The 21,269-nt window shown below is 40.2% G+C and overlaps 1 protein-coding gene across 7 annotated transcripts in view; it reads left to right on the top strand.

The window, feature by feature from the left end:
- The window catches only part of SPIN1 (spindlin 1), a 64,574-nt gene that overhangs the window by 29,084 nt on the left and 14,221 nt on the right, over positions 1–21,269 (top strand). For 4 of the 7 annotated variants that reach the window (XM_061626130.1, XM_061626137.1, XM_061626144.1 and 1 more), the window contains 3 exons: positions 7,853–8,061; positions 15,090–15,138; positions 16,322–16,575. In XM_061626130.1, the coding sequence (XP_061482114.1) occupies positions 8,010–8,061; positions 15,090–15,138; positions 16,322–16,575 (355 nt within the window). In that variant the 5' untranslated portion in view covers positions 7,853–8,009. Of the gene's footprint in view, positions 1–7,852; positions 8,062–12,172; positions 12,273–12,581; positions 12,632–15,089; positions 15,139–16,321; positions 16,576–21,269 lie in introns of all 7 variants that reach the window. The other 3 variants (XM_061626160.1, XM_061626165.1, XM_061626154.1) reach the window with 3 other exon arrangements.

Below are 21,269 nucleotides of genomic sequence, written 5' to 3'. Positions count from 1 at the left end.
CGATGTTTTGGAGTGACTTGCTTGAAGTCACATGCTTATTCGCTAAACAGGACTGTCGCTGCTCAAGAGAATAAATGGTAACAAATGAGATATTAAAAATAGTAATGTTTAGAAATCAGTGGGGGAGCATTTCAGTTTTCCTGGATATTGAACAGACGACTTTGCCATACTTCAGCAAAAACGTTTCAAGGGGAAACTTGTAAGCTGGAATTTCAGATATGGCTGCAGTCTGCTATAACAGCTGTACAGATTTGCTCTTAGTGAAATGGGTTTAGGGTACTCTAGATCACCCCAGTGTTGTTCGACCTACACTGGCTCCCAGTTATTTTCCGGGCCCAATTCAAGGTGTTGGTATTAACCTTTAAATCCCTATACGGTCTCGGCCCAGTTTATCTGATGGAGCGCCTCCAGCGCCACCAACCATGCCGCCCAACAAGATCAGCCACACAGGACCTTCTCTCAATCCCGCCAACTAAAACAGCTAGGTTGGCGGGGACAAGAGAGAGGGCATTTTCAGTGGCGGCCCCCACTCTCTGGAACTCCCTCCCGTATGACCTTCGACATGCCCCTTCCCTGAATGTATTCCGCCAAGCTTTGAAGACCTGGCTCTTCAGACAGGCCTTTGGGACTTACGGGGAGGGTTAAATTTTTACGACGAATAGCCTACTACTCTGTACTGGAACTGTTTTATTGTTATATTGTATTTTATGATGTATTTTATTATGATGTAATGTATTGTTAAATTGTACGTCGCCTAGAGTGGCCATTGGCCAGATAGGCGACCCACAAATTAAATTATTATTATTATTATTATTATTACTTTTATTATGTCACAAGATGCAGCTGTGTCACTTTGGTCAAATGGCAAATGTACATAAGACACCATGAAGCAAAACTGCTGCTTGTGTACAATCAGTTATGTAGCTTAAGGAGAATGCTTGTTTACAAAAAGAAAGTATGGTTTGTTTATTTTTTGCCAGGAACCAGGGGTAGAAGAGAGAGATAGATTTGAAATGACTAATTCACAAGTTTTTGACATGAGAAAAAAAATTACAGTACTGCATGGGGACCATGTCAGGCTCACCCCTGCTTTCACCACTTTGTCAGGCCCCTTCCTGTCAGGATCCCACCTCAGGCCACCACCTGCTAGGATCCCACACAGACTTAAGGAAATATTGATACACCTCAGGTAATTCCCCTTTAATTAAGTTTGATAAATATTGCATATATTTATCTTCAGGTAGCCCCCACATCTGAGCTGCCTTTTCAAATGTTGTGAGGTAAATTTGTGGATCCTGACCAGGCCCATACACAGCAAAGTCTTTTGGAGTAACTTTTATTTTTGCTTCATCTCTCTCTTTTCTTGTCTCCTCAGAATGAAACTTCTCTCTTTCCAATTTTAACCTTTCCACTTGTATCTCAGCCTCCATTCTCACTCTTTCAGTATCTATTCTCAGTCTTTCAGCCTCCAAGACTCGTTGCTTTTCCTTATCCTCAGCCTCAAAGACTCATTGCTTGTCTTTTTCCTCAGACTCCATTTTAAATCTTTCAGTCTCTATTTTAAATCTTTCAGCCTCCATTCTCACCTTCACCATCTCAATCTCTCTATCCTTATCTTTTTCTTCATGTTCCCATCTTAACTTGTCCCTTAAATACTCCAAATAGGCAGGATTACTTGAGCACCCTTCTGGGGTCTCTTCTCTTACAGGCTCTTGGGTTTGGACGGATGTATGAGTGATTAGTGCTACCTGCAATTCATCTACCCCTTTACCCTCATGAGGTAAATGAAAAGCTATACATTTATCCACCAGCTCCTCTCTCTTCATTTTTAAGAACTCAGCCTTGTTTCTCAGAGCTCACACACTTTACCACACACTCACAAGTAATCTTTATTAGTTATTCCCTTCACAGTCACACCACCTTTTAGGGAGTCTCTCTTGTTCGTATCCCACTGCTACAGCCCACCACCTGTCAGTCTCGCCCCTGCTTTCACCACTTTGTCAGACCCCTTCCCGTCAGGATCCCACCTCAGGCCACCACCTGCTAGGATCCCACCTGTGGCTACCGCCTGGTCACGGTCCCACCTCAGGGTCCTGCTCTCAAAATGGTTCTCTCACTGGCTCTAGCAAAGATCTCTCAAGATCACACTGCTAGGCAGCACCACCAACCACTCCCTGTTTAACAATATTGCCTTGAGACTTTGCCTTAGTCTCCTCCTGGCTGATTGCTACTTTGTGTCTGGGTGCACTTGCAGGCCACAACCCCCCTGTATCTTTGTGCCTATAAAGAACACAGCTCTGGGTTGCTCTAGGCAACCATCTCTTCACCGCTGCCACCATTGATACTGTTTCTCCACCATGGTATATGCCCTGCCCGCCTTTCTGGTCTGTGTAACCCAGCCATGGATCAGACTTTAGGTAAACCAAGAAATATTTGTTCATATACACAGGAATAACAAGATTACTTAAAGGTATAGTTTAACAAGTGTATGGTTTCATCAAATGCGTTACTCTTTAAGTTTCTAGCCGTCAATAACCTGCCTCACTACCCGCCTAGTCCAATCCACAAAACCAACTCCAACCTCCCTCATCAACCAACCACCTCAACCAACAGAACTCTCTCTCAACTGTCATCCTCTCATTTATACTTTTAGACACTCAAACGCTCAGCCAATCATAATACAACATTCTCCAGCATTCCAGCCCATGTACTCCCCCCCTCACTCAGTCTACTTACCATATATACTCTAATAAACACACACTTACCATATTTACAATATTATAAATACAGGGGCATCGCAGATCACTAGAAAGGGCCACAATGAATGCAAACTTGCGTGTGCAGTGTCAGCTCTTCACTGAGACAGCAGTGTCGGTGGGGGTGCAGGCAGGGCTGAAGATTCCTTGGTAATTGCCAGGCCGTAAGTCCTCAGCTGGCAGCTTGGCTATAAATCTGCCAGGCTAGCAAGGAGGAAGCAAGATAAGGGCAGAGGCCGTTCAAAGCTTACGTGCCAAGCCAGAAATCCAGAAGAGACACCAGTGAAGGTCCGGGTCTAGTTTGCCGAGAGATCAGTCCAAGTCAAGGTTCAGGGGATAGGAAGACACACAGTGGTCACGCCTGACGTTGTAGTCAGCAACAAGCTAAAGCCAAGGTTTGACTTTTAAGGAGCAGGTTTGTCAGCAGGTGTGAGCCATCAGCGTTTTGGCCTTAAGTGGACAGGCCTGCCCCTCTTCTGCCTGACCTTCTGCTGTCTACGTTCTGCAGGTGAGGGGGGAGTATCCTGTTCACTGGCTGCGTCTGGCTGAAGGGCTTCAGCTGTGTCTGGGGTGCTCTGCAGCTGAGGGGGAGAAGGAGCTGGGTTCTCAGGAGTTTTCTCCATTTCTCCTTCTGGGTCTGCTGCTGTTACTCCTGAGTCATCCTCGTCTGATGAGTCCTCTGACGGGGCCATGACACGCAGATCAGTAGCATTGGTCCTTGAATTTACTGCTGTTCTATGAGAGATACCGTTAAATTGTGATTCAGTAGGTACTTGGGGCTAAGGAATGAGCTAAGGAAGGCTCATCAGGTGGAAAGAAGCAGCTGGAAGGGGAACTGACTAAAATGGTTTAGCTAGGATAGCTGTAGGGTCTGCCACAAGAGGGTGCTAAAATGCTTGTTTTTTGAAGGTGCGTGAAGCATGTTTCTGGTGTGTGAAGCATGTGACTTAGATTCATTTACCTTCTGAGGAAACTTTAGATCGGTACCATCATTAAACTACCATAATTGTGTGCTATCTGTTAGGTGACTCCATTATTCATAGAATTTTAATCCTAATGAAAGTTAAGTAACATATACTAAAAGTCGCCTTCAGGCATTAGTCAGTGCTCTGAGTCAATTCACTTAATTTTTTTTTACGCTACCTCTTAAGGAAAGCCCTTACAAAGTAATACAGTAAACTGTTAGAAACAAAACAATTAAATACAATAAAACATCAGATTAAACATAAATGAACCCAGCAATAAAATCGAGACAGCTTGTGAGCAAAGTCTGTAGGGACTGTTTAACATCCACAAGAGGGGGTGGGGTCAAAGGAGTTGTTGGAAGGGAATTCAACAAGTGTGAAGGCATCACTGAAATGGCCCTATCCTTGGTGCCTGTCATCTGAATAGATCTTTATGGGAAGGCCTCTTAAGGCCTGAAAAAATGCATATAGATATAAGTGGTCCTTTTAAACAACCTGGTCCCAAAGCAGTAGAGCTTTAAATGTTACCCCTAATTGCCAGCATTCTAAATCAAGCCCAGAAATAGATGGGTAGCCAAAGCAACTGATGCAAGATGGGTGTGACATGTTCAGACCAACTAGTCCACGCAAGCATTCCAGTGGCTGAATTTTGGACCAGCTGAGGTTTCTATGCTGCCTTTCAAGACAGCCCTATTTAATGTGCACTGCAGAAATCTATTCAGGTTGTAACCAGCACATGTGTATCTGAGGCTAAGCCTGCTTTCTTGAGGTAGCTGGTAAAAGACATTCCTAACCACTGAGGCCATCTTCTCAAGCATAGATAAAACACGATCCAGGAGTGCTTCCAGACTGCATAAATTCTTCAAGTGGAGTATAACTTATTCAAAACTTGTTGCAAACCTCCATCCAGATTGGCAGTCATTTTAACCAATAGTATTTCCATCTTACCTGATTTGCATTTGTTTGTTTGCCCTCCTCCATACCAGAACTGCTTCCAGACACCTATTTAAGGTTTTCCCAACCTTGCTAGAATTAGTAGACCAAAACGAGAAGTAGAGCTGTGTGTTGTCTGCATACAGGTGACACCTCATTCCAAACTTTGAGCTGTTGTATTTCAGTGGTTTCTTGTATATAGGCTAGAATCCTGAGATACCCCAGAAGCCAAACAGCCATGAGGTAGAACAAACTTCTGGACCTGCCGCTCTTAAAAGGACCAGAGCCACTATAACACTACCTCCAATCCCCAATCCGTCAAGAAGAATACCATGATTGATGATATCAACTGCTTAGAGATCTTGGAGAACAAGCAGGGTTACACCCTCCCTGTCCATCTCATGGTGAAGGTTACCTACCTGGTGATTAAAACTGATGTCAGTGCTATAACCACACCGCAAGTTGGACGGCAATGGATATGAGTAATCAGTGCCATCCAAAGTGCCTGGAATTGAAATATTGCCACCTTGCCTAAGAATGGAAAGTTCAACCACAGATGGTAATTATTCACATGTACTAGATGCAAGTTTTTTTTAAAGAGTCAAACCACTGCTTTTAGGATGGCAGAATCCAGACACTTCAAGGAGTTATTGATCTTCTCTCTTCAGATTGATTTGCAAGTGTGCCTGCTTTCACCAACAAAGAAGTGTCCAGAGGGTAGGTGATAGACCTCAACCCTTCCAAGACCCTAGTTTCTCTGTGGAAAGTTTCTCAGAAATAATAGTACAGCCCAAAGCTGATCAGATAATAATCTGTGACAGTGGAATTACAATGCTCACAAACCCATCTACGAGTACCTTCTCCCCCCCCCCCATCAGAACAAAAAAACAGCCCAGTGCATGTCTTGCCATGTTTTGTACTAAATACTATCTGTGACAAACCCATGGTTGCTATAGAGGTCATGAAATCTGGAGCAGTCCCAGACAAGGTAGCTTCAGCATGAATGTTAAAGTCGTGAACATGGTCAACCCTGAAATTCTCAGCAGTACCCCAGAACCATCTCAACTGCATCATCCAGGGAGACTGTTAGGCAGTCAGATGAATGGTACACTAATAGAATGCCAATTCAATCTTCTGAGCTCAATACTAGGTACATATTCAAAATTGAGAATGCTGAGTGGGATATCTGGACAGGAAAATGGAATCATTTACAACAGCTGTCCCTCCTCCTAACTCATGTGTCACCCAGTTGTCCTTAATAGATATATTGCAAATTAATAAGGAATATAACAATATCCACCTCTCATTTCCTGCAGCAGTGCTGGCAACTGAACTTGTTGAATGATTACAAAGTGAAAGCATTGAGGGGTATTGGGTTGACACCCCTCTTCCATAATATTCTTTGATAACCTTCCACTTACTGCTATCTTTATTTTACACCTGACCTCTTCCTTCCCCTTCCTCTCTAACTACCACTGTCTGAAGTCTGTGTGATGCTTTAAAATGTCAGTCACAGTACATTTATATTTAAATTGGTATATTTACATTTAAATTGGAGGAGTTATTTCCTCCATTTATGAATTTAAGAATTTCTCAGTTTTCAAGCAGCTTTAACTGAGGGGATTGTGTGCACAGGAGGCACCCAACCAGGTGAGGGAAATGAAAATACTCTGTTGCTGACCTGAACACCAAGAAAGATGAGAGGTACTACCTTTCTCTAGGTAGCAATGTCAGAGCAGTGTCATAACTGTTCAACCCAAATAAAAATTAGAAAGAGGGCCAACAACATGGCAGTGCCAATGATGGAGGATCCCTCAAGCATCCTGGCCCCAAGCAATTTGGGCCCTTAAAAGTGATGAGGGAAGAATGGATTTCTTTCCCTATATTCACACACAACAGGCATTAAAAGCAGGCTTGTGTGTAGGGAAAGCAGGAAAATGGTCAAGTTCACCTTGCTGTAAATTCCTGAGCTCGTTCTGTGCCAAGATTGGCTAATGCATGACCGGCAGATCATTAATTTGGTATTGTTTTAAGCAAAATGCGTACAACCTCTTGATTAATATACTTTTTACTATTTGATCTTGGAAAAGAGGTTTCTGGTCTCATATGCTGCAGAGCAATGGCCTCAGCTAAGGGAAGTCTTCATAACAGAATCAAGATAGAAAGGAGATAAAATTTGAGCTTGATACTGATTTTTTACAATAGCATGATGTGTATAATTTTACTTCATAAATGTAATTAAGTGTGTTTTCAAGGTGAGAGGTATTCTGAGGTGGGCTGCCTTCTTCATCCCTCTGTATTTGATGAGGAGTGGCTGACTCAGAATTACCCCTTTTCTTTACTGCGTTCCCTAATCACTCCTTATATTGTGTGGCTTTCAGCTATAATGTGTTGATTTAAAATTAACCTTTCTCTATAGCAGTGTAATTATAAGTGGAATTTCATATAGAACTTTCAGTCACTCTAAGGAGAACCAAACTTGGCCTTGCATCATGGAATCACTTAAAAGTACAGGTTGTAATGTCCTAGAGATGTCCCTGGGCAGCGTGGCTGATCAGAAGCCATGATGGAATGGAATGTATAGTACAAATCATCAGTGATGTATGACAGTAGAATAATGGTAATATCAGTCAAGGGGACAGATTGACATCAATTTGGGAAGACAAGTCAATAGGATGGGAGGTATCTGTAAAATTATGAATATACATGAATTCATTTTAATAAAGTTATCTGGTTGGTTGGAAATATTACAAGAGGGAAGAACTGTTACATTACGTGGGGAAGAACTTAGGGGATTGGTTAATTACTGTCACATGCTGTAATTGTATGGTATAAAAGATCAGTGCCTCAGTGCAGTCCTCTCCAGACTTTCTGGGGGACTGACCCTGCATATGCTTGTAAGAATAAAGGCCTACCTTTTTGCTTTAAGCCTGTGTCATTGATTACTTAAAAGGACCCCCAGCAAAGATCCCACAGGAGAAAATAAAAAATTCGCCATCACCAACAATGATCCTCATGGTGCCAGAATAGGGATGGGGGGGGGAGAGACAGATAAGATGTTGTCCTAGCAAGGAGGGAAAAGGCAGGCTAGAAATAAGCTCTTCCCTGGCTAAACTGGGTGCACATAGTTTCTGGAGATCATTGTTTGCATTGCTCATTAGCAGTCAGTTAAATCTGTCTTATCTTTTTCTCTTGCAGAGTATTATAATTGAAGAAGCATCTATTGCACTTAGGGGCAAAACATAATCTGAGTTTGCAGTTGTTATTCCAAGACTGAGGAGAGTTTCACAACAACCCTTAGAACTGGATTTTCACCCTAGTTCAGCAGCTTTGCTGCTCACTTAAATACAGATGAATGAAGACCCCATTTGGAAAGGCACCAGGTCAGCGGTCAAGAGCTGATGCAGGTAAGTAATCCATCCAGGTGAATGGCAAATATTAATGGCTACAGTTCCATATGTTACATTGTGGTACTTCTTGGTGTTGGAGGCCAAGTCCCTGTACCTGACTGTTCTTCTAGTTTCTTACCTTGTTGCCCTCAAATTCCACTGCAAATGTAAACTGGAACATGTGTACTGGATTATGCAGTGTGGTGAGAAGGATGTAAGATCCCATAGACTAAAGAGTAGGTGATGCTCATGGTGCTCACTCGGAATTGTTAGCTGCTAAAAGGAGGATTTCAACCAGCTCCTCAGAAAATTTGAAAGCTATTAAGGAGTTCAAGAGCTGCATATAGTAACCCTAATTTTTGGTACACAATTTCCAGTAATATGGATTTAAACTGATTACAAGTTACTGTTGCACTTTGATGTTTCCTACAAGTTAAATGTGTGTCCTTCATTTTGCTATATTCTTGGCTTGTTTTGTAGAAAAGCCTTGTACATTCTCATGTTAGGAGTGGCAGGTTGCAATTAAGATTGTTTTATTCTACTCCCTTGGTGCACCAGATGTCCTTCTGTTGGAAGTCCACATGCTTAGAAGCCTGTGCAACCTATTTTTGAAATGTACAGATCAAGGAATTACAGCATACACACATTTGGTCTACATACACAGGCCACTACATGCATGTGCCATCGTTGTGTTGATGTTGGGCATGATTTTTTATTTTATTTTATTATAATAATAGCAAAACAATACATATCAGCATAAACAACAATTTCCCCAACCCCGGTCACAGAGGATAAACATATATATAACATAAAAAGATAACATACATTGTTTTTCAATGCATTGAAAGAGAGATGTGATAAACTTACGGATATAGCATATAAAAAGTAATAATAAGATTACCAGAGTTTAAGTGAACCATATGGATCTTGCCATAGATGAGAGACCGTCGTGTAAACCATATTTATTTGCATATTCAATAAATAACCACCATGTAACCATATATAAGTCAGATTTAGTATTCCCTTGTAAAAAATGTAAATTATAGGTAATTTTATCTAATAAGGTCAAATTCCATATATTTCTGTACCATGCCATTTTATCTAAATTTTCTAATATTTTCCAGTTTTGTACTAACATTTGGCGAGCTGCCATTACAAGTTTAGAGATCAATAATTTAGATTTCAATTTAGCATTTTCTCCTCTAAACATTAATAAAAGAAATAATTCCGCATGAATATAATATTTTCTTTTGTAATATTTATAAGTTCTTTATGCACCATATTCCAAAATGGAATAATTTTAAGACATGTCCACCAGGAATGAAAATATGTGCTTTTATTAGCACAACCACGCCAACATAATAGACTCATACTAGAGAATATATATGATAATCGAGTTGGAGTTAAGTGCCATCTATGTAATATTTTAAGATTAATTTCTTTATGGGTAGCGGATATAGATTTAGTATATTTAGATGAACAAATATCTTTCCATTCCGTATTATTTAATTCAAAACCTAAATGCTGTTCCCATTGAGATTTAAGCTCCGTAAATTGTCCCATTTGTAAGCCTAATAATATTTTATAAAACGCTGACACGGTACCTTTCCCTCTAATCCCCAGTGTTAACAATGAGTGTTCAAATCCAGTAAGTGGGCAAGTAGCGTACCTTTTAATTTCAGGATCTTTAAGAATATGAGTCAATTGATATGTATGAAACCATCCCATTTTTAAATTCGAAATGTTTGCTCTAAGTTGGTCCAATGTAATTGGGCAATTCTGTATAAAAAAATCTTTGAATCTAAAGTAACCATACGGTTCCCATTTTGCAGTAAGTTTCTTAAATGTCACATCTTTAATACCATGGTAGGATTGTAATGGAGTTAATAGTGAATATATTGGTGAATTTTTTTATTGCCAATTTTTCCAAATTAAAATGGTAGCTTTTGTAAACGGATTATTAATAGAGCATATAAAGGAATGTTGTAACTTTGTAAATAGTAATGACCACAATGGTCTAGACTGCAACATATCATCCTCCAATTGGATCCATGTTTTATTAGTTCTCATAATTATAAAGCTTAATTGACGCAGTTGGAAGGCTGCGTAATAGATCTGTAGATTAGGAAGTCCCCATCCTTCATCTACTGTGCGTGTATAATATAATTTATATGCTAACCGAGGTGGGGGTTTTTTGAAACACAAATTTATTTATTATATTTTGCCACTTATTAATCTGTTTTGGATGGAGGAAAATAGGAAGAACTTGAAAGGTGTTGGGCATGATGATGGGGGCAGGGGTCAGTTGGTGCAATTGCAGTTCCACTCACCACCATGCATAGGTAGGAATGTTTCCATATGACTAACACACATCTGTTTTCAATGTGTCTGCTACTCATTAAGCTAATACCATTAGTCTGGTATGGCCAGTCTGATATTTATTATTTATACAATGCGTCAAAAGTGCTTTTCGTAGATGAGAGCAAGACAGGGTTTGCCCACAGAAGTCTCTGTAAAAATAAATAGAAAGATACTTGTTTGTATCCAGTTCTGTCCATGCAAGAGCAGAACATACTTCTGCTCCTGCTGCTGGACTTCCCCTTCCTCTGCTCCCCCTTGCATGCCCTCAGATTTCCTTAAGAGGGTTGGAGGACTCTCTGGGACAGATTTTGGGGGTATGGGCAGGGCTTCAGGGGGAGGATAGGAAGGTGAAGTCCGTTGCTGTTTTCACAACATTGGATTATGCCCAGTATTCTAAACTTAAATGTTGCATATTTTGATTAGAAATGGAACATATAGAATTGGCTCCTTCATCTATCAAAAAACTGGTCCAGCATTAACTTAGGACAAATAGGTTGATTTTGCAGTTCATCTGCTTTTAGTCTCGATCATAGCTTTTATTAAAGCATTCATAGTATTCACCCAATAATACTGCTTTAGACAGGATTAAAGCCATTTCCATTCCAAAGTTCACTATGTTTATTGTGTTAATTGCATTCCTTTTATGTACCAAGTTTAAGTTGAGGAGGTTGCACATACGTTAATCAAAGATATCAAAAGAAGCTTTCAATGAGGTACTGGCATTTAAAATGTGTGTGAGAGAGTGAGAGGTTGTGATCTGGACGGAGTGAATCAAAGAACAGTAGAGTTGGAAGAGGTCTATAAGGCCAACAATTCCAAACCCCTGTTCAATGCAGGAATCCAACTTAAAGCATACCTGACAGTGAATGTAAGTTAGGGTTCTCTAATTTTTCAGAAATGACTTAATATGAAAATACTTCTGCTAAAGAATCTGAGTGTCAAAGTACAAAGGGATAAAATAGTTCTAGATTGACAGAGAAGGGAAAGCTTCAGACTTGCTTGATCAACTTTGTTTTATTAGAACCCTGAGATCCACCAACTGGAGCTTGGTACAAAAGACATACACTTAGAATTAAAGAACATGGCACCTCTGAAAAACTGCTGAGCACAGGAATTTGTTTTTGAGTACCAGAGCTGTAGTTCTTCCACACACATCTGTTCCTGGTTATCCTAAACTTTCTTAGTTTCAGCAGTCTAATTTGATGAGAAAGGGATAAGCTTGTTGCTGTTGTTAAACAGTTGAAAGTCAGAAATCCTTGCTAATCTACTGCAAATCATTTGGAGATGACAATCTGCCTAGGCTTGAACTTAAAGAAGCACGGAGCTGGAAACCAGTGTTCAACTCAAACAGTGGAAAATAGCTTTAGAGTCCATAAGTCTTCTCTGCTGCTATAGTACAGTTGATGCAGCAAAAATAATTTTCAGGATGCCCTGGTATCCAGTGTAATTTTTCTAATGTTGAATCTAATAATTACATGTTGAAGGTTTGACCTACCCAGGAACTTGGTATGCATACTTGAACATTATTCCCACCTGTATAGGCATACTTTGATGTGAGGTTGAATCTTGCATTTACTTGGTTCCCTCTGTTTATATTTGGGTATATCCCAATTATTTGGACCTTTGCAAAACATAGTGAAGAATAGCTCTTGGGTGCTCCTTTTGTTGCCAAACAAATTTTATTGCAACAGTGGAAATCCCTCCTACATGAATAGATTTCCTCAACTCTATGTAATTTAACATATTGCTATCTTGTGCATTAATTCAGCTGCTAGTCTTCAGTTCTAATAAGTCAACAGGAAAAACGACTTGCCGATTCTCAAAGTTGGAAATCTGAATTGATATCCACTCCTACACCACGATCTTGGGTGAGCTCTCTAGTTTGAAACTTTTCCATCAGTAAAGCATAGATAAGTGTCTTGTCTTGAAAATAATACTGTGAGAATTTAATGTCAAGGTATCTGTTTGCACAGATCACGAACATCATCAGCATTCTGGAAGTGCTGGGTCTTTTTATAACACTAGCATTTATGGTGTTGCATGTTCAGTAAACATTTTCAAATATTTTTAAGAATTGTATGAGTGAGTCATTGATTACTCCATTTGGAGAACTGAAGAACTAACAGACCTGTTAAATAGTTATGACTAAAATCTTCTTCCTCTGGGTTTCACTACAGAGGTATATTGCTGCCACTATATCCCTGTAGGATATTATTTCTACTTGAAGGTAAGGATATTTTTTGGAAAAAGAGCTTGAAAGAGTGTACTTGGGAGCAGATCTATCCCTCCCGCCTTGCAAAGACTTCAAGCTCACTTATTTATAGTTTCATCTTAGTATCTTTTAAGGTGTCCTTGATTGGTTGTATCTGCAGTTTTTAGTTTATTGAACTATTGTTTTTTATTATTATTATTATTATTGGAGTCTTTGGGTGCTACCTGCAGAAGTGTGGGAAGTTGATATAATACTACTTGCATATCTAAACATATGCATATAATGAGCTCCCATCAGAACTACAGCAGTCATCACCCCCTCAAAAAAAAAGCTTCATTAGTTCAAACAAAAGACAAAAGCATCAATAAGTACAGGCAATTATAGAAAAGAACTCAAAAATAGAACTATTTGGCTCTGTGCTGGTATCTTCGTGTCAGGTCAGAAAACTACTTTAAGGTACTAGGCTAAAAGTCAGCACCCACTTATTTATTGATTTATATTCCACATTTCCTACAAAGAGCTCAAGGTAGCATACATAGTTCTTCCCCTTTCTATATTATCCTCAACAACCCTGTGAGGTTTGTTTGGCTGAGAATTGGTGAGTGGCTGAAGGTCACCCAGAGAATTTTGTCTCCCAAACCCTCATCAAACACCCTAATCACTACACCACACTGGGATGGAAATCAGCTGTCTAGGATAGGTGATCTGTTTCCCGGGGGGGGGGTCCCTTGTTGAGTAATGATGCTTTGGGAAACCAATTTTGCTTTCGAATATTTTGGGTTTCATGTTGCTCGCACATGTGGATCCAGCCAATAGAAAGATTTAATTTTGAAACAGCTTCTTTCAGAGTGCTAATTTTTAAGGCAAATTAGGTAGAAGAGAATAACTAGCTATTGGAGCAGAGATATTTCTGTTTAGAGATTGTTGGACATTGGTTAGATTGGACGTATACTGGATATGATGAGATGATGGGTGTAATCCATCTCTCTAGGGCACATGTGGTTTCTTTGAATATGACTAATCACAATGCCCATATGGCAATCTTAAGACTATTTTTTTTAATTGTTGGCTTGATAAGTATCTGTTAAAGATCAGAGGCTTTTCCTGCAACTATGACCCAAGATATCCCTTATCCATAGACGTCTGTGCCTGTAGCTGCTTTTGCCTTTGATAGCTAGGTCTTTGGCAGAATGCCCACCAAAACTTCTAACTGGGAAGTCCTGGAGAAACAACTATGCAAGATAGGCCCCTTACCAACAGTATCCTGGTCCTAGTTTTGAGTATGCTTGAAAATCCAAAACATATTGAGTGGTATTCAGTGCTAGTCCTACTCAGAGTAGACCCATTGATATTAATATACATGACTAACTTAGGTTGATTAATTTCAGTGGATCTACTCTGAGTAGGACTTAGTTGATTGTCCCAAGAAATTGGACAGAAGCAAGACCAGATATGTACTTTCTCTAGGTGCTAATAGTCGGATGATGTAAGAACCAACCCCCTCCCCCCATTATAGATACTCAGTGGCCAGATGAATGGCAGTCTGCAATGATGACCGGCAATCCACAATAAAAAAAAAGGTTTGGCATTTTATCTGGTGATTGTGCAGTGTATGAAAGAAGCAAAATTTGACATAATGATCTCTACCTCTAAGCATCTATCTTTTGGTGCTATACCCTAGGCAAGCCTAGCTCAGGAACTGCATGCCTGAGGTGCTTGGTCTTTGATGGCAGAAAAGCTTGTGATGGTGTAAAGTGGATGAGAAACCATTTTTAGCTAGATGGCCCCCACTTTGTCATTCACCTGACATCATAGACATCAGGTGAATCCAGCCTCGGCTGGAGCAGTGCTGTTTAAATTTGGCACTGAATGCAAGCCAACCTTGGATCCACTCCAGTGGTCTCATTGGATATGACCCCAGCAAAAGCACAACTTGTATTGAGTGCCACACACAAGTCGTGCTTAAGAAGTGCGCTTCTGATTATTCCTTTACAAGCATAGCTTGTATTCAATCGTATGGGTCATATCCACTGGGGAATTATTGAGTGGATCCAAATGCTGTTTGCATTCGATGCCAAATGCACACTATGCTTGCAAAAGATCAATCAGGAACACACTCTAAGGCTCCCAATCGTTCTTCTGCAACTGTTCCTTTACTTGTCCCATGCCAGATGTCATGATATCAGGCAAGGGATAGGTGGGCATATCCAGGGAAATATGGGCTTGTGGGCTAGATCAGGAGGCCTGACAGACCTAATTTGGCCTGGAGGCTCCTCACCTGTGGTATAAAGCTGGGTTGAATAGGCCTGATGAAATTCATTTTTGTTAGCATTTTAATAAATTTATGTGCTGTGTTAAAGTGAATGTAAGCACAGTAAATAAATACTGCATGAGATAAGAAATATGTCTGTGAGGTTAAATCTTCATGCACCTATGCCTGGTGGTTTAGTCACTGTTGACCTCTTTCTTTCAGGGCATGCAGGTGTGTCTGCCAACATGATGAAGAAGAGAGCTTCCCACAAGTAAGTGGCTTTGTAATCCTTAAAATCCCATGCTTTGGAACTTCTGGGAGCAGACTGTAGTTTTGTCAGCTTTACAGAGACATTTCAGGAGTTGTGTGAATGTTCTGGTGAAGATCAATTGGGTTGCAGCCCTCATATGTAAATAAGCATTTTAACACTTTGCACTGTGTAGCACCTGATAATCATTTTGGTACAAAACCAAAGGCACTGAAACTAACAAATGAAATCCAAGAACACCAGTAGAACATTGTTTGGACTCTAGAACCAAAAAATGTCTTAATACCAGCTTTTCTGACCATATCAGCTTCAGTTTAACAATGTGTGTGTGTGTGGGCTTAGACTGCTTTTCTGGCAAAAAAATGTATCCAAAGCAGTTTCCAAACTATCAACACATACTGTACATATCAGAATATAGTACTAAAACCATTTAAAACTCTTAAACACACATTTTCTTCAAAACAGTATTTAAGGCCAGTATAAACCATACACTGTTCAACATAACTCTTAATAATTGCAGTTCCATTTCTGCAACTCAAGTCATAATTAACTTCTAAAGGCCACAGTGAAAAAGATTAATCTTAAAGGGCCATTTAAAAGTATTTAGGAATCACAATCCAATTCCCCGTTTGTGGGGCCACTGCCATGGTTTCTGTGACTTAACTACAGTTCCTGATTACAATGGAAATGTTCTTGGAGTGAACCCAGACCCACTACTATTATTTTATTTATTTATTTTATTTAAAATATTTCTATCCTGCCCTTGGCACTCAGGGTGGCTGACAAAAATAAAATCAAACATGTACACTATAAAATTGTAAACAATAAAATCACAAAAACATTAACATAAATTAAAATACAATTAAAATACATACTAATCCTGTGGGTTCTGGACCAGTTCTGGAAATACATGAAGAACCTGTATGCATCCTATATCAGGAGACATCTGGCCTGCTGGGGGTGGGGGCTGCAATGCTATTCCCTTAATATGCTACTGCTCTTAAAGGGAGGTCAAGCATGCCTGGGCATGTTCCTTAAAATAAGTTTGTATATTTCTTGGTTAAGCATAAAAGTGTACTCTAGTTTGAGGTGCTTCATTCTGTAAAATATATTGGAATATTTCAACTGTCTTTAAAGCTTATGCCTTTATATATGTGTGCATTTGTGTGTATATGTATAAATACAGAAAGCATCGAAATAACGTGGGACCAAGCAAACCTATTTCTCAACCCAGGAGAAATATTGTAGGCTGCAGAATACAGCACGGATGGAAAGAAGGAAGTGGACCTGTGACACAGTGGAAAGGCACAGTCCTAGATCAGGTTCCTGTAAATCCCAGCCTCTACCTTATCAAATATGATGGATTTGATTGTGTCTATGGACTAGAACTACACAAAGACGAAAGAGTTTCAGCGCTCGAAGTCCTTCCAGATAGAGTTGGTAAGTGTCTTGAAGGGCCCTGAGAGTGTGTGTACATGTGTTTTATTTAAGCCCTTTGTAATAGAAAGCTGAAGATACCTAACAAAATCAAAAAATAATAAAACTGTAAAATATCATTTACAAAAAGATTAAAACACCAAAAAACAACCAAAGAGAACAAAATTACACCAACAGTAGCAGTGTAGCAATTTAAAACTAATGCAATAAAATAAATCTACAACCCCAAAGGAAGGTTTTGACAAGTTTCTGGAACATCGTTAAAGATGGAGCAAGATGTGCCTCCCTCAGCAGGGAGTTCCAGTAAGTGCAACAGAAAAGGCACTCCCCTGTTTATGTTTCAGGGGATGTTGGAACACACCAGAGGACCTCTAAAACTTACTTTAATAGGTGGCCTAGTTTTTAAGCATCAAGGCTGGTAGCACTGACAAAGGTTGAAATTAATGGGGAACCATTCTCTGCAATAAGAAAACAAGACGTGGCTTCATGGAGTCCTCAGGGCAGCTAACGCCATATTAGAAGCAATATAAAACTACAAATTAAAGTACAATAATAAAAAATTTTCATAAATTACAATGCAGCAGATCCAAATAGAAAAACCTGTCTGGCAGATTACAGAGAATATGCAAACTCACTAGTTCATTAAACACCAAGGCCTGCCCACTGAAACACAAGCTTTTGCAAAGCTGGCATTGTGTGCAGGAAGAGAATTGCACAGTGAAGGCACCACTATAGAAAAGATCTTTCCTCTTGTCAACAAGCTAGCCTCTAGCAAAGATGGTACTTGGACCAAGGCTCTGTTGTGTGATGTTAGTGTCTGGGCAGGGGTAGAAAAACTCTACAGTAAGTGCTTGAAAAGCTTAATTTGCTTTTGCTTAAAGTAATCAATTTGAATTAGAATTGAAAAATTGGGGAGAGTGTAATGGAGATAGCTTAGTACAGGTGGTAGTTGCTCCCAATGACATTCTCATCGCCATGGTTGCCACAGTTTGAATTGATTGGAGTTTTCAAATGGTCTTCAAAGGTATCCATGCATATAGAGTGCACTAGGATTTTTGCCTATATCAAAGGCCTAGTGTTCTACTTAAAGGCCCCCAAAACAGCCAGGAATTGGAAGAATCCAGTTCCAGACAATTCAGGCCGTAAAGTTGCTTGGTCATCTAAATGGGGATATGACTAGAGGTACTATGTCCATAAAGGCTACAATATACTAGAAAACATAGAGGAACTAATTGTTTAACAGAATTGCTGTGGATAGTAACACCAAGCTTAAAAAGTAGCAGAGGAGAGTTGACTCTGGACTTAAATCATAAATGGTGCTTGGGTCCTAGTTTAAGTGTAGCTGAACTTGAAACAGTGATCACAATGTAAAGTTGCCAGGAAAGTTCAGCACAGTTGCATTTAATTTCAAAGGAGAAATCTTCTAAAAACTGGGGGGCTAGTTATGCTACGTTATTTATGTTACTGTTTATTCCTATGTTGCCTTTTGGCCAAAAAGGCCCTCAAGGTGGCTCCCAAAAAATAAACACAAATACAAAACACACATCAGAAAAGAACAATACAGTGTACAAAAATGTAAATAGCAAAATATCAATGTTGTTAAAAAAGCAACAGCGAATTTGGTGAATTTTATTTAATTCGGTCCAAGACCAGCAATTTAAACACAAATATAAATACAGACATATAAAATACATTTTACCCAAGCCTGATACCAGGTGATAAAATAATTGAAATAAAATTTAAGATGATTGGACCAAGCTCTTTCTGCGAGCCATGGCCGCAACACAGAATTTCGCAACCATATCCGTGATGAATGGATCTCGATCTTCAAGTAAAACATGGACTTCATTTTCTTCAAAAGTTCCGATCCTTTTAAGAAGGCAGGGATAGATGAACAGAGTGCGAAGATCAGAATAAAAGTGACAAGGTAACATAATGTGCTCCACCCCTTCCACCACTCCAGCAACATCTTTCAATAACAATACAATAACAATCTACACTTTCCTAATGTTTGATGATGTCTATGATGTTCTGTCATATCTGAAGAGTACCTCACACAAATCCAAGATGGGAATCTGGCTTCTCCCCTCCCTTTTTGGCTGATTCTCTAACAGCAATGCTTGCTATGTAGACATCTTAAGAAAAGCATGAATTGGCAAAGATCTTATCAAAATTCAGAATGGCTCAACAAATTGCAATGGGAAAGGTAGTTAAAAAGAATATGAAATTCAACAAATCTTTCCAAGATTCTTGGAGATTATTTAATACCATGGTAATAGAAGCTTCTGTAAACCACAGATTAGAAGAAGTACCTACTAGTCCAAGTTGATGACAGTATCATTAACAGACGGTCAAGCAAGCTGTAAAAAGGCAAAAAGTTCCTTCAGAAAATGGAACTCTTCCTGGATTAGAACACAAAGGAACACAGACTCTGGCAAAGGAAATGTAAAACTGACAAGGCAAGCAGAAAAATAACTTGAGGGATATATTTAAGACCAGCACACATTTATTTTCATCTGAAGCAGGAAACCAGCCAGGGAGGAGGCTGACCTATTAGATAAAGGAATGGAAGATTCCATTCAATACACAAGAGTATTGTCAAGTATATAGATAGTGGTGATTTGGCAGACATTGTATGTATGGATTCATTGTATATCTGGACTTTCAAAAAGCTTTTGGCAGAACCCCTCACCAATTGCTCCTGAGCAAGCCTAGCATTCATGATATTAGAGGGGAGTCTCTTAGGGATCAGTAACTGGCTAAATAGGAAGCAAAGAGTAGGAGCAAATGGACAGTTTTCCCAGTAAAGGGATGTAAGAAGTGAGGTCCCTCAAGAATCTGTATTGGGACTGGCGCTTTAACTTTGTTAATAAATTATCTTGAGTTAGGAGTGAACAATGAGGTAGACAGATTTTCAAAAGAAACCATATTATTCAGGACTGCGAAAATTGAAGAGTGAAGTTTTTCCAGATTAGATGGATGGACATCAAAATGGCAAATGAGGTTCAATGTAACTAAGTGATGCTCATGGGGACAAAAAATCCTAACCTCAGTTTCTATCAGTTATGTATGATCTGACACTGACTAACCATTAGGAACATAGACAGTGGGGTGTGTGATGGGCGTGTAGACCGCAAGATGTTTTGCCTGCCTGGTGCGAAGGTTGCGGATATCGCCCGTCGTTTAGATAGTTTGGTAGACAGTGCTGGGGAGGAGTCAGTGGTCGTGGTGCACGTTGGCACCAACGACATGGGGAAATGCAGCTGTGAGGTCCTGGAAGCAAAATTTAGGTTGCTAGCTAGGATGCTGAAAGCCAGGACCTCCAAGGTGGCTTTCTCTGAAATGCTACCGGTTCCACGCGCAGGACCAGCCAGACAGGCACAGCTTTGCAGTCTCAATGCGTGGATGAGACGATGGTGTTGGGTGGAAGGCCTTGGATTTGTTAGGCACTGGGGAACATTTTGGGACAAGCCGGGCCTGTACAAAAGGGACGGGCTCCACTTGAATCAGAATGGAACCAGACTGCTGGCACTTAAAATTAAAAAGGTGGCAGAGCAGCTTTTAAACTGACTGAGGGGGGAAACCCGACAGGAGCTGAGAAAGGTCCGGTTCGGAATAAACCTCCCCCCTGGGATAAAAACCAAAGAAATGATGAAATTTTTAAAGGGGTAGGCCTAGAAGTAGTCATTGTGAGAGCAGGGGCACAGGATATAAATTCAGAAGAGTAAAATTACCACAGGCCAAACCACAAGTGCCAAAGACACTTGAAGAGAGACACTGCTTACAAGTGCCTGTACGCTAATGCTAGGAGCCTCCGAACCAAGATGGGAGAACTGGAGTGCTTGGTCTTAGAGGAGAGCATTGATATAGTGAGCATAACGGAGACCTGGTGGAATGGAGAAAACCAGTGGGATACAGTTATCCCTGGATATAAACTATATCGGAAGGACAGGGAAGGAGGTATTGGTGGCGGAGTTGCTCTATACGTGAAAGAAGGCATTGAATCCAGCAAGCTCGAAACCCCAGAAGAGGCAGACTCCTCCACAGAATCGTTGTGGGTGGTGATACCATGCCCCAGGAGGGACTTAATACTGGGAACGATCTATCGTCCCCCTGATCAAAATGCTCAGGGAGACCTTGAGATGAGATATGAAATTGAGGAAGCATCCAAACTAGGAAATGTGGTAGTAATGGGTGACTTCAACTACCCGGACATAGACTGGCCGCATATGTGTTCCAGTCATGACAGAGAAGCAAAGTTTCTAGATATTCTAAATGACTATTCCCTAGACCAGTTGGTCATGGAACCAACCAGAGGGACGGCAACCCTGGACTTAATCCTCAGTGGGGACCGGGACCTGGTGCAAGATGTAAGTGTTGTTGAACCGATTGGGAGCAGTGACCACAGTGCTATTAAATTAAACATACATGTAAATGGCCAATTGCCAAGAAAATCCAACACGGTCACATTTGACTTCAAAAGAGGAAACTTCACAAAAATGAGGGGATTGGTAAAAAGAAAGCTGAAAAACAAAGTCCAGAGGGTCACATCACTCGAAAATGCTTGGAAGTTGTTTAGAAACACTATATTAAAAGCTCAACAGGAGTGCATACCGCAGATCAGAAAAGGTACCGCCAGGGCCAAGAAGATGCCAGCATGGTTAACGAGCAAAGTCAAGGAAGCTCTTAGAGGCAAA

Source organism: Rhineura floridana, chromosome 1 (genome assembly GCF_030035675.1).
Source record: "Rhineura floridana isolate rRhiFlo1 chromosome 1, rRhiFlo1.hap2, whole genome shotgun sequence".
NCBI lineage: Eukaryota > Metazoa > Chordata > Lepidosauria > Squamata > Rhineuridae > Rhineura > Rhineura floridana.
Note: the sequence above shows the minus strand (reverse complement) of the source record. Positions and strands in the feature narration are given on the sequence as shown.